Below are 14943 nucleotides of genomic sequence, written 5' to 3'. Positions count from 1 at the left end.
TAGGCTACCTGCCACCCCATTTGCACCATATTTGATAAGCAAATATGGTGCAAAGAAACAAATGGCGAACTTCAGTGTCACTTTTTGCTGAAGGAGTGAAATGTCTGCAGGTTAACTTTCTGATAAACTATTCATTCACTTTTAAGTCTTCATGTTTGTACTCATGTGCTTACTGTAGGCCGGTAATAGCAGGAGTCTCTCTGGGGGAGGAGAGGAGAGAAACCCTGCCTCCAAAATGAGTATTTCTGGGGAGAACAACTCTGATGAACACATGGGGTGAGAGGAGTGTTTTTGATTGTGCTGGATTGAATTGAGTTTATAGCATGTTTTCTATGTATTGATAACATCCCCAAGTACCATATCCTTCACTATTTATCATCATGGGAAATACATTTGTGATCAATAGTGTTTCTATATTGTATCAAAGCAAAATCTAACCAGAGAGACCAGACTCACCTGTACCCAGCTGTGTGTCCATGAAGAGGGAACCTATAGAGAGAACCTATAGAGATTAGACAGGGACCATTCACTCCTAAAAATAGGTAACTAGTTTGGTTTGGAAACATTTGAATAGCCTGTATTTTCTCGTTTTTATTTTATTTATATTTTGTAGCTTGATTGCTGAACAGATGTCGATATTATGCTTTTGACAGGGATCAATCCAACTCCCCTGTACCTAGCTGTGTGTCCATGAAGAGTAACCAGTCCATTAGAGAACCTATAGAATTCAGAGAAGGACCTTTTCAAACTAACCAAAGGTAAGTGCTTCAGGACCAGGTTGTCTCTCAAAATGTTGACATACTAACACAGACCCATTTAAAAAGTAAGTCTACTGTCTCCTATTTGAAGATGTCTTTTCTGGTGATTAACAGGGTCCAGCAGGAGAGACCAGACTCCCCTGTACCCAGTGGTATATCCATGAAGAGTGACCAGTCAAAGAGAGAGCCTGTAGAATTCCGGACTGGAGGCTTTCCTCCAAAACAAGAGTAAAAAGTCTTGTTGTCATTTTAAGAAATCTGAGTGCGATTTCCAGATATAAAAAAGCTTAGCGACGGTACTTGCCTTGTTCCTTCCTACACAGAGTACCCAGAGACCAATATGAGAAGTCAGAGTCATAAATTTCAAATGGTCAGTCTGCCCCAAGTCATGAAATGGACCTGTTCTCCATATTTAAGGTGGGTTGTCTTAATTTGCTCGTGCTGGAAAATGGCTTCGAAACCTTGATTCTTACCTCCAAGACTGTTTTGACTTAGTACTCTTATGTCATTTTGAATTGTTTGTTGCAATTGCTTGAATGCAATGTCATCTCTTTTGTGAAGAATGAATTGAAGAGGTTCCAGAGGATTCTTTGTAAAGATTACACAGATAAACATACTGAGAATGAGAAGCAGGAGAGCAGTGCCAGAGAAGGGGCTCTGAAGACCACACTGCACGTTCTGAGGAACATGAACCAGAAGGAGCTGGCTGACTTGCTGGAGAAACATAACAATTCAAGTCTTTGTTGGTCGGAGGCTAGATCCTCTCAAAAAATCTGATGCATCTGCCATTCTTCCCTTGAGTAGGGCAGTTAACCCCCAACAACAACTGCTCCTCTGGCGCCGATGATGTGAACGTAGATTAAGGCAGCACCTCTGATTCAGAGGGGTTGTATTTGTATTTATTATGGATTCCCAACTACTCCTCCTGGGGTCCAATAAAACTAAGGCAGTTACACAATTTAAAAACATTACAATACATTCACAACCGATTTCACAACACATTAAGTGTGTTCCCTCAGGCCACTGTTACTCTACCACCACATTTACAACATAAAATCCATGTGTACATATGTGTATAGTGCATATGTTTTCATGTGTTTATATGCATGTGTCTGTTTGTTGTTTCAGTCCCACTCTTCCATAATTTTTAAAATATATTTTTTTATGATTTTACTGCTTGCATTAGTTACTTATGTGGAATAGAGTTCTGTGTAGTCATGGCTCTATGTAGCACTGTGCACCTCCCATAGTCTGTTCTGGACTTGGACAGTGAAGAGACCTCTGGTGGCATGTCTTGTGGGGGTATGCCTGGGTGTCTGAGCTGTGATTTAGCAGTTTAAACAGACAGCTCGGTGCATTCAACATGTCAAAACCTCTCACAAATACAAGTAGTGATGAAGTCAATCTCTCCTCTACTTTGAGCCAGGAGAGATTGATAATTTTAGCTCTCCCTGTACATTTTAGAGCCAGCCGTGCTGCCCTGTTCTGGGCCAATTGGAATTTTCCTAAATCCCTCTGTGGTACCTGACCCCAAGTTCAGTTTCCTCAAATTGCTCAATTTCCACATTATTAATTACTAGATTTATTTGAGGTTTAATGTTTTCGTGAACGATTTGTCCCAAATACAATCCTTTAGTTTTTGAAACAATTAGGACCAACTATGCTGAACAAAAATATAAACTTAATATGTAACAATTTAAAAGATTTTACTGAGTGACAGTTCATATAAGGAAATCAGTCAAATCAATTCATTAGGCCCTCATCTATGGATTTCACATGACTGGGAATATAGATATATATATATATATATATATATATATGCAAAATTTGAGAGAAATAAGCTTTTTGTGCATATGGAACATTTCTGGAATCTTTTATTTCAGCTCATGAAACATGGGACCAACACTTTACATGCTGCATTTATATTTTTCTTCAGTGTGAAATCTTGCCACCCATTCTGAAACTGACTGCAGCTCTTTGTTAGGTGTTGCAGTGATTTCACTTGCTGTGGTAGCTGACATGTATAGTGTTGAGTCATCAGCATACATAGACACACAGGCTTTACTCAAAGCCAGTGGCAGGTCATTAGTGAAAATTGAAAAAAGTAATGGGCTTAGACATCTGCCCTGGGGAATGCCTGACTCTACCTGGATTATGTTGGAGAGTCTTCCATTAAAGAATACCCTCTGTAACTCTCAATCCACAATATCGCAGGTGGTGTAAAGCCATAACACATACATTTTTCCAGCCGCAGATTATGATCGATAATGCCAAAATCTACACTGAAGTCAAACACAATAGCTTCCACAATCTTTTTATTATACATTTTTCTCAGGCAATCAGTCATTTGTGTAAGTGCTGTACATGTTGGTGTAAGTGCTGTACATGTTGATGTACATGTTGAATGCCCTTCCCTATAAGCATGCTGAAAATCTGTTAATTTGTTTACTGTGAAAAAACATTGCATTTGGTAAAACACTTTTTTCCACAGTTTACTAAGGGTTGGTAACAGGCTGATTGGTCAGCTGTTCAAGACAGTAAAGGGTGCTTTGCTATTCTTGGGTAGAAGAATGACTTTTGCTTCCCTTTAGGCCTGAGGGCACAAACTTTCCTGTAGGCTTAGATTAAAGAGATGGCAAATAGGAGTGACAATATCATCTGCTATCATCCTCAGCCATTTTCCATCCAAGTTGTCAAACCCAGGTGGCTTGTTATTGTTGATAGACAACAATAAATGTTTAACCTCTTCCACACTCACTTTCCTGAATTCTAAATGACAATACTTGTCTTTCATAATGTGGTCAGTTTTGCATGGTTGTGTGGGTTCAGAATGTGTTGTTGGCATGTTATGCCTAAGTGAGCTAACCTTGCCAATCATTAAAGTAGTTGGCATCAGTGGGTTTAGTGATGAATGAGCCACCCCCAATTATAATTGTATTTTTATTTTTGGGGGGACATTGTTCTGCCGGCCAACAAAAGGGCTTAGAGTGCATTCGGAAAGTATTCAGACCCCTTGACATTTTTCACATTTTGTTACGGTACAGCGTTATTCTAAAATTAATTTTAATTCCCCCCCCTCATCAATCTATACACAATACCCTATAATGACAAAGCAAAAACAGGTTTTTAGAAATGTTTGCAAATGTATTACACATAAAAAAACTGAAATATCACATTTCCATAGTTATTCAGACCTTTACTCAGTACATTTGGCAGCGATTACAGTCGTGAGTCTTATTGGCTATGCCGTTACAAGCTTGACACACCTGTATTTGGGGAGATTCTCCCATTCTTCTCTGCAGATCCTCTAAAGCTCTGTCAGGTCTGATGACAAGCATCGCTGCTCAGCTATTTCCAGGTCTTTCCAGAGATGTTCGATCGAGTTCAAGCTCTGGCTGGGCCACTCAAGGACATGCAGAGACTTGCCCCGAAGCCACTCCTGCGTTGTCTTGGCTGTGTGCTTAGGGTTGTTGTCTTGTTGGAAGGTGAACCTTCTTCCCAGTCTGAGGTCCTGAGCACTCTGGAGCAGGTTTTCATAAAAGATCTCTCTGCACTTCGCTCCGTTCATCTTTCCCTCGATCCTGACTAGTCTCCCAGTCCCTGCCGCTGAAAAACATCCCCACAGCATGATGCTGCCACCACCATGCTTCACTGTAGGGATGGTGCCAGGTTTCTTCCAGAAGTGACGCTTAGCATTCAGGCCAAAGAGTTCAATCTTGGTTTCATCAGACCAGAGAATCTGTTTCTCATGGTCTGAGAGTCCTTTAGGTGCCTTTTGGGAAACTCCAAGCTGCTGTCATGTGTCTTTTACTGAGGAGTGGCTTCCGTCTGGCCACTTTACATAAATGCCTGATTGGTGGAGTGCTGCAGAGATGGTTGTCCTTTTGGAAGGTTCTACCATCTCAACAGAGGAACTCTGGAGCTCTGTCAGAGTGACCATCAGGTTCTTTGCTACCTCCCTGACCAAGGCCCTTCTCCCCCGATTGCTCAGTTTTGCCGGGCCGCGAGGTCGAGGAAGAGTCTTGGGGGTTCTAAACTTCTTCCATTTAACAATGATGGAGGCCACTATGTTCTTGCGGACCTTCAATGCTGCAGACATGTTTTGCTACCCTTCCCCAGATCTTTGCCTCAACACAATCCTGTCCCGGAGCTCTACAGACAATTCCTTCAACCTCATGGCATTGTTTTTGGCCTGACATGCACTGTCCACTGTGGGACCTTATATAGACAGGTGTGTGCTTTTCCAAATCATATCCAATCAATTGAATTTACCACACCAATCAAGTTGTAGAAACATCTCAAGGATGATCAATGGAAACAGGATGCACCTGAGGTCAATTTCGAGTTTAATAGCAAAGGGTCTGAGTATTTATATAATTAAAATATTAGTGTTTTTCATTTTTAATAAATTAGCAAACATTTCTAAAATAAAACAACCTTTTTTCGCTTTTTCATGATGGGGTAATATGTGTATTTAATCCATTTTAGAATAAGGCTGTAACATAACAAAATGTTTAAAAAGTCAAGGGGTCTGAATACATTCCAAAGCAGTGTACATGCACAACATAAGCCTGGCTCATGGGATATTGATATCCACAGTACTCCATACACAACATTTTTCTTGTAATCACACAAAAGGTTATTTTGAACAATAATTTTTTTCTGCCCCATGTCAAAAAGTTTTGAATTACAATAAATTAGGTTTAAAACTGCAAAATGTCCTCTTCCCCAAGGCAAATGAATACAATGTCAGGAAATTGGCTTTAAAACGGCAACATTTGACAAGACTTGATATGTCCGGACGTGCACCGCAGAAGTCATAGTAAAACTGATTTTTATCTCACGCTAAAGTAGGAGTTGTGTTCGGATATTATGAGGGTGTTCCTGGTGCAAACCAGTTTGGGAACACCTGACCTTGTCCATATGGTTCCACAGATGAGAAGAGTTACTAACAGTCGCTATACATCTGTGATTGGGGCAGCCTTAACCACCATATAAAATATATTTTGACATGTAGCCTAAATGTTTTATGACTTGTTTGGTTATTCAGATGAGCTTGCTATGGTCTGGCGAGAAACTCAAATCTACCTCGAAGAAGAAGTTTGAAAATGTATTTGAGCGAATTGGGGACCAAGGAAATCCAACAAGACGTCTCAACCAGATCTACAGACCTCTACATCACAGAGGGTGAAAGTGGAGAGGTCAACAGTTAACATGAAGTGAGACAGATCGAGACAACATCCAGCAACACAAGAGTCACCAATCAAATACAACAACATCTTTAAATCGTTACCCGGACAAGACACACCAATCATAAGTGTGATGACCAAGGGAGTAGCTGGCATTGGAAAAACAGTCTCTGTGCAGAAGTTAATTCTGGACTGGGCTGAAGGAAAAGCAAATAAAGACATCCAGTTAGTATTCCCGTTCCCTTTTCGGGAGCTGAATTTGATGAAAGGAAACAAGCACAGTTTGAATGAGCTTCTTGGTAATTTTATCATGGTGATAAAAAACGTTGATTCCTCTGACAAGTGCAACGTTTTGTTTGTCTTTGATGGTCTGAATGAGTGCAGACTTCTTCTAGACTTCTAAAACAATAAGAGCTGTTGTGACGTCACAGAGTCCACTTCGGTAGACGTGCTGCTTACAAAACCTCATCAAGGGGAATCTGCTTCCTTTTGCTCTTATCTGGATAACCTCCCGACCTGTAGCAGCCAATCAGATCCATTCTCAGTATATTGACCTGCTGACAGAGGTATGAGGATTCAACAACCCTCAGAAGGAGGAGTACTTCCGGAAGAGAATCAATGATGAGAACCTGGCCAATAGAGTCATCACACACATGAAGTCATCAAGGAACCTTTTTATCATGTGCCACATACCAGTGTTATGTTGGATCTCTGCCACAGTTATAGAGAGAATTTTGGATGAAGCAGTGAGTGCCGACATCCCCAAAACTCTGACTCAAATGTGCACGCACTTCCTGATTTTTCAGACCAAACAGTGGAATCAGAAGTACTTTGGAGTGCGAAGTGTAGATCCTCTGTGGATGAGGGAGAGCATCCTGTCGCTGGGAAAACTGGCATTCCAGCAACTAGAGAAAGGTAATCTAATATTCTACGAGGAAGATCTAAATGAGTGTGGAATTGATAACAGAGAAGCATCAATCTACTCAGGATTGTGCACACAGATCTTCAGAGAGGAGTTTGGACTGTACCAGGGGAAGGTGTACTGCTTTCTGCATTTGAGCATCCAGGAGTTGCTTGCTGCTTTGTATGCGTTTCTCACTTTCAAGAATGGCGACAAAAGTCCACTGGTCCAACAGAGATCCTAATCCAGTAAACTCCGAAAATCATCATTTGGACACAAAACGTTGACCGACTTACACCGGAGTGCAGTTGATCAGGCCTTACAGAGTGAGAATGGAGATATGGACCTATTCCTCCACTTCCTTCTTGGCCTCTCGCTGGAGTCTAATCAGACTATCCTACACGGTCTACTGACAGAATCAGGAAGCAGCTCAACCAGCATGGAGGGTCAAGTACATCAAAGAGAAGATCAGAAAGAATCTCTCTCCAAATAGGTGCATCAATCTGTTCCACTGTCTAAAAGAGCTGAATGACTATTCTCTAGAGGAAGAGATCCAATGCTACCTGAGATCGGGAAGTCTCTCAGAAGCCAAACTCTCACCTGCACAGTGGTCAGCTCTGTTGTTTGTGTTGCTGTCTTCAGAAGGGGAGCTAGATGTGTTTGACCTGAGGAAATACTCCACATCAGAGGAGGGTCTTCTAAGGCTGCTGCCAGTACTCAAAGCATCCAGAAAAAGCTCTGTAATACCAGATCAAAATCACAGAATATGAAATGATACTTGCTCAGATTGAGTAACCCAATGTATTTGTTGTTCTACACTATTTTGTATTTTAGGCTGAATCAGTGTAAGAGATGCTGTGAAGAGTTGACCTCAACTCAAACTCCTCACCTGAGAGAGCTGGACCTGAGTCACAATAACCTGCTGGATTCAGGAGTGAAGCTGCTTTGTGTCGGACTTGGGAATCCACACTGTAAACTACAGATACTACAGTCAATATTCATTCAGTTCTGGGATAGATCATTATTTTTACAATATCATGGTCATTTTAACAGTGAAAAACATTCCATCAACTATTTTGTATTTTAGGCTGAATCGATGCTACATCACAGAGAGATGCTGTGAAGCGTTGGCTTCAGCTCTCAGCTCAAACTCCTCACACCTGAGAGAGCTGGACCTGAGTCACAATGACCTGCAGGACTCAGGAGTTAAGCTGCTCTCTGCTGGACTGGAAAATCTACACTGTCAACTGAAGACTGAGGTCAGTACACATGGGATGTAAGATACACTCTAACTGAGGTCTTGCAACTAAGAGAGCTGGACCTGAGCTTCAATTACCCAGGAGACTCAGGAGTGAATCTGTTCTCAGCTTTACTGGATGATCCATGCTGTAAACTGGAAAAACGAAAGTAAAAATGAATGTGGTTGGGTGAATGAATTCAATTTTTGTAACATAATATATTTCCCCTACCGGTTGCATGTGCCAATAAATCATTGTCTATTTTTCAACAGAATGGACATTGCTGAAGAGAGCAGGCTCAACTTCGATGTGGACAATATGGCTGTGAAGTCAGCAAAACAATAGTACAAACTGAGAACCAATTTTTAACATTGTACAATATTTTTTTTCTCTTGTGGAAAACGATACATAGAGTTAACATTCAGTGCATGTTTGAGTGGAAAAACTGATAGACGTTCTCTGAATGGTGTTTTTTTTTCTAAACCAATTTCATATTTTCAATCAGATCACTGTGAGCTCACACTGGAGCCGAACACAGCACACAGACTGCTCTTGCTGTCTGAAGGGAACAGAAAGTTGACGCGGGTGAGGGAGGAGAAGCCATATCCTAACCATCCTGAAAGATTTGACCACTCAAAACAAGTGCTGTGTAGAGAGGGTTTGTTTGGGAGATGCTACTGGGAGGCAGACTGGAGTGGGTCAGTATAGGAGTGGCATACAAAGGAATCAATAGAAAAGACAAGTTTGATGACAACTGGCATGGATGCAATGCCAAGTCCTGGAGACTGAACTGCTCTCATTACAACTACATTGACTGCCATGGTGATGAGAACACTGGCATACATGTCCCCTCTCTCTCTAAAAGAGTAGGGGTGTATCTTGACTGGCTGGCTGGCACTCTGTCCTTCTACAGAGTTGTCTCTGCTGGATTGACCCACCTGTACACCTTCCGTACCACATTCGCTGAGCCTCTCTACCCAGTATTTACTCTTTGGGATGCCTTCTCTGTGTCCCTGTGCTCCAGGCGAAACAACCTTTAGTGTCTTGGAACACCCTTAAGTCTTCACAGGTTTCACATGCTTTACTGTTGTTAATACGTCCTTGTGTGGAACATGGCTTCTCACATACACTTTTGTGTATATAAAGTGCTATTGAAGCAGTTATTATTCCCTGTAACTTAAATCTAAATAATGTGCAATGTTTATGATTAATGCTATTCTGTAGATGATTCACTTCTGTTTTATATTGCCTTTGCTTTAGTTTGCCATATCTTGAATTAATATTAAAACTGGGTTTGTCAGAACAACAACCATCATTGAGTTGGACTCTCAATCCTTATGGTGTAAAACTCCATCACACATTTGATCTTTGAGTGAAGATTAGAAACTGTTAGCTGTTGTATTTAAAAATACTTTGGCTGGCACAGGTTGTTGATAAGGCTTGTGCACGTTGGTTTACATTACATAATGCTTTTCATGCATCAGAGTATAAACTGGGGGCTGCCACGGCACCTCTCCTGTCCCGCTGACTCACCTCTGAACCTCAAAAAAACTGACCTTAGACCAGTGTCAACTTTATTCAGGTCAAAGGTCTTTAATTGTGTAGGTCTAAAAATGGAACTGACCACAGAAAGACAGAATGGTAGATGAGAGGTGCTGTGGTCTCTCCATTTGTAACACGGGTGGTTCAGTGAATAACTGATCACCCGTGTAAGATCCTGTTTCCCTCTGATGTCCTGTTTGTCTATGCCGTTTCTCATTAAAACACGTGTCTCAGGTCACATCAATATCTGTACATCAACGGGCATGTAATCCTGACATAAGTTCACCCACTTGTGTGTTTGTGACAAATCAGCCAGAACAGGTTTTCCATTATTGTAATCTTCATTGAGCAATACAAAATAACCACCAAAAATAACTGATGTCCAAATAAAGTCCTCTTGAGATCATTGATAAAATATATTCACCTGAAAATCCTGGACATTGTATGGCCAGAAAGTTGTGGAATGCTTCAGAGATGGTTGCACTGATTGTCTTCATGAAATACCAAATGGCTCTTTTCAACAAAAGCATCTGTCAGAAAAAGGTTTTTGGGTCTAATTCGGCCTCTGTTATACTACACAGCTATAAGCTATAAAAACAGAGTAGCACACTCCATACAGTGCCTTGCGAAAGTATTCGGCCCCCTTGAACTTTGCGACCTTTTGCCACATTTCAGGCTTCAAACATAAAGATATAAAACTGTATTTTTTTGTGAAGAATCAACAACAAGTGGGACACAATCATGAAGTGGAACGACATTTATTGAATATTTCAAACTTTTTTAACAAATCAAAAACTGAAAAATTGGGCGTGCAAAATTATTCAGCCCCCTTAAGTTAATACTTTGTAGTGCCACCTTTTGCTGCGATTACAGCTGTAAGTCGCTTGGGGTATGTCTCTATCAGTTTTGCACAGAGAGATTTTTTTCCCATTCCTCCTTGCAAAACAGCTCTAGCTCAGTGAGGTTGGATGGAGAGCATTTGTGAACAGCAGTTTTCAGTTCTTTCCACAGATTCTCAATTGGATTCAGGTCTGGACTTTGACTTGGCCATTCTAACACCTGGATATGTTTATTTTTGAACCATTCCATTGTAGATTTTTCTTTATGTTTTGGATCATTGTCATGTTGGAAGACAAATCTCCGTCCCAGTCTCAGGTCTTTTGCAGACTCCATCAGGTTCTTCCAGAATGGTCCTGTATTTGCCTCCATCCATCTTCCCATCAATTTTAACCATCTTCCCTGTACCTGCTGAAGAAAAGCAGGCCCAAACCATGATGCTGTCACCACCATGTTTGACAGTGGGGATGGTGTGTTCACTGTGTTGCTTTTACGCAAAACATAACGTTTTGCATTGTTGCCAAAAAGTTCAATTTTGGTTTCATCTGACCAGAGCACCTTCTTCCACATGTTTGGTGTGTCTCCCAGGTGGCTTGTGGCAAACTTTAAACACTTTTTATGGATATCTTTAAGAAATGGCTTTCTTCTTGCCACTCTTCCATAAAGGCCAGATTTGTGCAATATACGACTGATTGTTGTTCTATGGACAGAGTCTCCCACCTCAGCTGTAGATCTCTGCAGTTCATCCAGAGTGATCATGGGCCTCTTGGCTGCATCTCTGATCAGTCTTCTCCTTGTATGAGCTGAAAGTTTAGAGGGACGGCCAGGTCTTGGTAGATTTGCAGTGGTCTGATTCTCCTTCCATTTCAATATTATCGCTTGCACAGTGCTCCTTGGGATGTTTAAAGCTTGGGAAATCTTTTTGTATCCAAATCCGGCTTTAAACTTCTTCACAACAGTATCTCGGACCTGCCTGGTGTGTTCCTTGTTCTTCATGATGCTCTCTGCGCTTTTAACGGACCTCTGAGACTATCACAGTGTAAGTGCATTTATACGGAGACTTGATTACACACAGGTGGATTGTATTTATCATCATTAGTCATTTAGGTCAACATTGGATCATTCAGAGATCCTCACTGAACTTCTGGAGAGAGTTTGCTGCACTGAAAGTAAAGGGGACGAATAATTTTGCACGCCCAATTTTTCAGTTTTTGTTAAAAAAGTTTGAAATATCCAATAAATGTCGTTCCACTTCATGATTGTGTCCCACTTGTTGATTCTTCACAAAAAAAATAGTTTTATATCTTTGTTTGAAGCCTGAAATGTGGCAAAAGGTCGCAAAGTTCAAGGGGGCCGAATACTTTCGCAAGGCACTGTATATATAACCTCAACAGTCATTTATTGGGTAAAAAAAAAACACCAACGTCACTGACGTTTCGGTGAACCTGAAGGCACAGTGATGCCGAAACATTGTTTTTATTTTACCCAATAAATTACTGGGAGGTTATATATGGAGTGTGCAACTTTTTATAGCTTACAGTTTATTCACAGTTAAGAGAAAATTATTTTGTGTATAGGTAAGTGCTGACAATGTATGCGCCAGCTCATACTTTATACTCCACTGAACAAAATTATAAACAGAACATGTAAATTGTTGGTCCCATGATTCATGAGCTGAAATAAAAGATTCCATAAGCACAAAAAGTTTCTCTCATTTTGTACACACATTTGTATACATTCCTGTTAGTGAGCATTTCTCCTTTGCCAAGATAATCTATTCCCCTGACCGGTGTGTGATGTCAAGAAGCGGATTAAACAGCATGATCATTACACAGGTGCACCTTGCTCTGGGGACAATGAAAGGGCACACTAAAATGTGCAGTTGTCACAACACCACAGATGTAAAGTGTGCAATTGGCACACTGACTGTAGGAATGTCTGCCAGAGCTGTTGCCATAGAATTTAATGTTAATTTTGTACCATAAGCCACTTCCAATTTCGTTGTAGAGAATTTGGCAGTACGTACAACTGGCCTCACAACAGAACACTCTGTGTAACCACGCCAGCCCAGGACCTCCACATCCGGATTCTTCACCTGCGAGAACGTCTGAGACCAGCCACCTGGACAAATTATGAAACTGTGGGTTTGCACAACCAAAACATTTCTGCAGAAACTGTCAAAAAACATCAGGGAAGCGCATCTGCGTGCTTGTCATCCTCACCAGGGGCGTGACCTACTTCAGTGGGCATATACTCACCTTCGATGGCACGCTGGAGAAGTGTGCTCTTCACGGATGAATCCCGGTTTTAACTGTACTGGGCAGATGGCTTCATGTGGGCGAACAGTTTGCTGATGTCAACATTGTGAACAGAGTGCCCCATGGTGGCGGTGGGGTTATGGTATGGGCAGGCATTAGCTACGGACAATGAACACAATTTTAATTCAGAGATACCGTCACGAGATCCTGAGGACCATTGTCGTGCCATTCACCCGCCACCATCACCTCATGTTTCAGCATGATAATGCATGCTGAAACAGGCCCAATGTCACAAGTATCTGTTCACAATTCCTGGAATATCCAGCAACTTCACTCCATTGAAGAGTGGGACAACATTCCACAGCCTGAAACTATGTCCAACAATATTTTAACTTTTATTGTATTAGCATCCTTTGAATTCAACAAAACTTTAAATTAATTCATCTCCCAGACATTCAATAACCGCAAACCAATCATTCAATAGTATTTAATTCACATTTTCCATGAGGTTCCAATTCCAAGTGCTTCTCTGCAACTCGAAACAGGCCTTACCCGCGCTGTCTAGTTTAACTGTATCAAATATAAAATGAACATGTGAAAGTAAAATTCACCTCCACCTTGTGGTAAAACTTTGGGTTTAACAGTTAAGGATTTGCACAAAAAAACTCAGGTTTTAAATGATTGTGATCACTTCAACATCAATTCACTCCTGTATTGTGATTCACCTCAGCAAACCCCTGCTTTTAGTTCACTCACAACAGTAGTATAAAGTGCCTGTAGCTATATAGGTTGATCCAGCTATTGATTGATAGCTGTGTAACACAAGCTGTTAAATAACCTTCAACACGATGTGGTGTTGTCCTGCTCTGTATGGCCTTTATCAGTGACAGAGGGTGGAGTGAATATCAAACCAAAGTTATCATTCCTCCCTTCAAGAAAAGAGGAACAAAAGTAGAAAAAGCTCAACTCAAACTAGCAATGTGCTACCCTAGTTAAGGCCTTAAACTGAATTGTAAAAGGACTGAAATGTGTTTCTTTTCCCCCCCCAAAGGCCACCGTCAGGATAAAACTACAGGACTAAACTGAACTCCTTTGACGAACACCAACCTCAGTCTGGTAAAATAAATTTAATTCAAAAACAAAATAAAGCGTCACTTTATGAATTCAAAATATAGTCTAGTTCTCAATGGCATAGTAGAGTGTTCCCTAATCAATTCTTCGAGTACCTCCAGAACTGCACATTTGTGCTCAGCCCTTAACCAGCCCACCCACAATAGTTGAATCAAGTTTACCTGTTCTGGACTAGAGCACAATGAGCTGTTCTTAGGGTACTAAAGTACAGATCGGGAAATAATAGCATAGTAAATCTAGTTTTTCAGTATTGTCTCACTCGAATACACACATCTGTGCTCCTGCCCTTGTGAATATGGAAGGTCTTCTGTCCACCAGGCCACCTCCATTTGGACCATGCTCAAGTGACTTATTCAGCTGCAATAACAACAAGCATTATGTTCTGACAGGAGCAGATGATGGACGTCTCAGTCCTCCAATCCAGGTCCTGAGAGCTGGGGGCAGGAGGGCTGCGATTGGTTCGTGTGTCTGCCTGCCCTGCCTCCCCGTACAGAGCCCTCCCACTAGGCTCTGGGGGAGTGGGTTTGGTTGGGTGATGGTGGCCACAGGGGCGTGTCCTCAATGTTGTCAGGACTGTAGGGTACCCTTGAGGTACCACATCCCTCCTAAGCTCACACAGCACTCCTAACAAGCCAGGACCAAACAGACAGGTTAACATTACCACATCTGATTCTTCAGACAGTTTTAAAATGGTGTTCCTACAGCCCACTCAGCTACTCAATGCCAGCTCTAGAGCAGATTCCAGAACCCGTTCTGAAGATGGTTCCAGATGCTATTCTAAAGCCAGTTCTAGATACTGTTCAGCAGTCTGTTCTACACTTTGTTCTGAGGTCAGTCGTACCTTGAGCAGGCGGTCCATGTCGGCCTTGGTAGTCTGGTCTCCCAGCTCCTGCGTCAGCCTGGTCTGGATCACGTTCCTCCTTACCCGGTAGTTTTTCATGAAGATCTCATACAGGACCTGACGGTGCTGGGGGGGGGACAACAACATGAAGATCTTTTAAAATGTAGGGGCAGAAAAATTAAAAAGGAGCTCAAACACATCCACATTTCTGAAACTAAGTAAGGGAGGGCACACAGTGCCTTGCAAAA

The 14943-nt window shown here is 41.5% G+C and overlaps 1 protein-coding gene, 1 long non-coding RNA gene and 2 pseudogenes across 2 annotated transcripts in view; 3 read left to right on the top strand and 1 right to left on the bottom strand.

The window, feature by feature from the left end:
* Positions 1-407: 407 nt before the first annotated feature.
* Positions 408-1169, top strand: LOC118397151 (uncharacterized). The gene is made up of 3 exons (XR_004828357.1): positions 408-542; positions 654-758; positions 873-1169. It is a non-coding gene; the product is annotated as an uncharacterized LOC118397151 (long non-coding RNA).
* A 2821-nt stretch (positions 1170-3990) lies between these two features.
* LOC118361452 (protein NLRC3-like) lies at positions 3991-8741 on the top strand (annotated as a pseudogene).
* On the top strand, positions 8465-9317 carry LOC118360991 (stonustoxin subunit beta-like; annotated as a pseudogene).
* A 3782-nt stretch (positions 9318-13099) lies between these two features.
* LOC118397135 (DNA-directed RNA polymerase III subunit RPC5-like) overlaps positions 13100-14943 on the bottom strand; it is a 39592-nt gene continuing 37748 nt past the window's right edge. Inside the window, exons 19-20 of the mRNA XM_035791626.2 lie at positions 14696-14821; positions 13100-14478 (exon numbers count right to left, since the gene is read on the bottom strand). Coding sequence (XP_035647519.2) covers positions 14422-14478; positions 14696-14821 — 183 coding nt within the window. The 3' untranslated portion in view covers positions 13100-14421. The remainder of the gene's footprint in view (positions 14479-14695; positions 14822-14943) is intronic.

This window comes from Oncorhynchus keta, chromosome 2 (genome assembly GCF_023373465.1).
Source record: "Oncorhynchus keta strain PuntledgeMale-10-30-2019 chromosome 2, Oket_V2, whole genome shotgun sequence".
Classification (NCBI taxonomy): Eukaryota; Metazoa; Chordata; class Actinopteri; order Salmoniformes; family Salmonidae; genus Oncorhynchus; species Oncorhynchus keta.
Note: the sequence above shows the minus strand (reverse complement) of the source record. Positions and strands in the feature narration are given on the sequence as shown.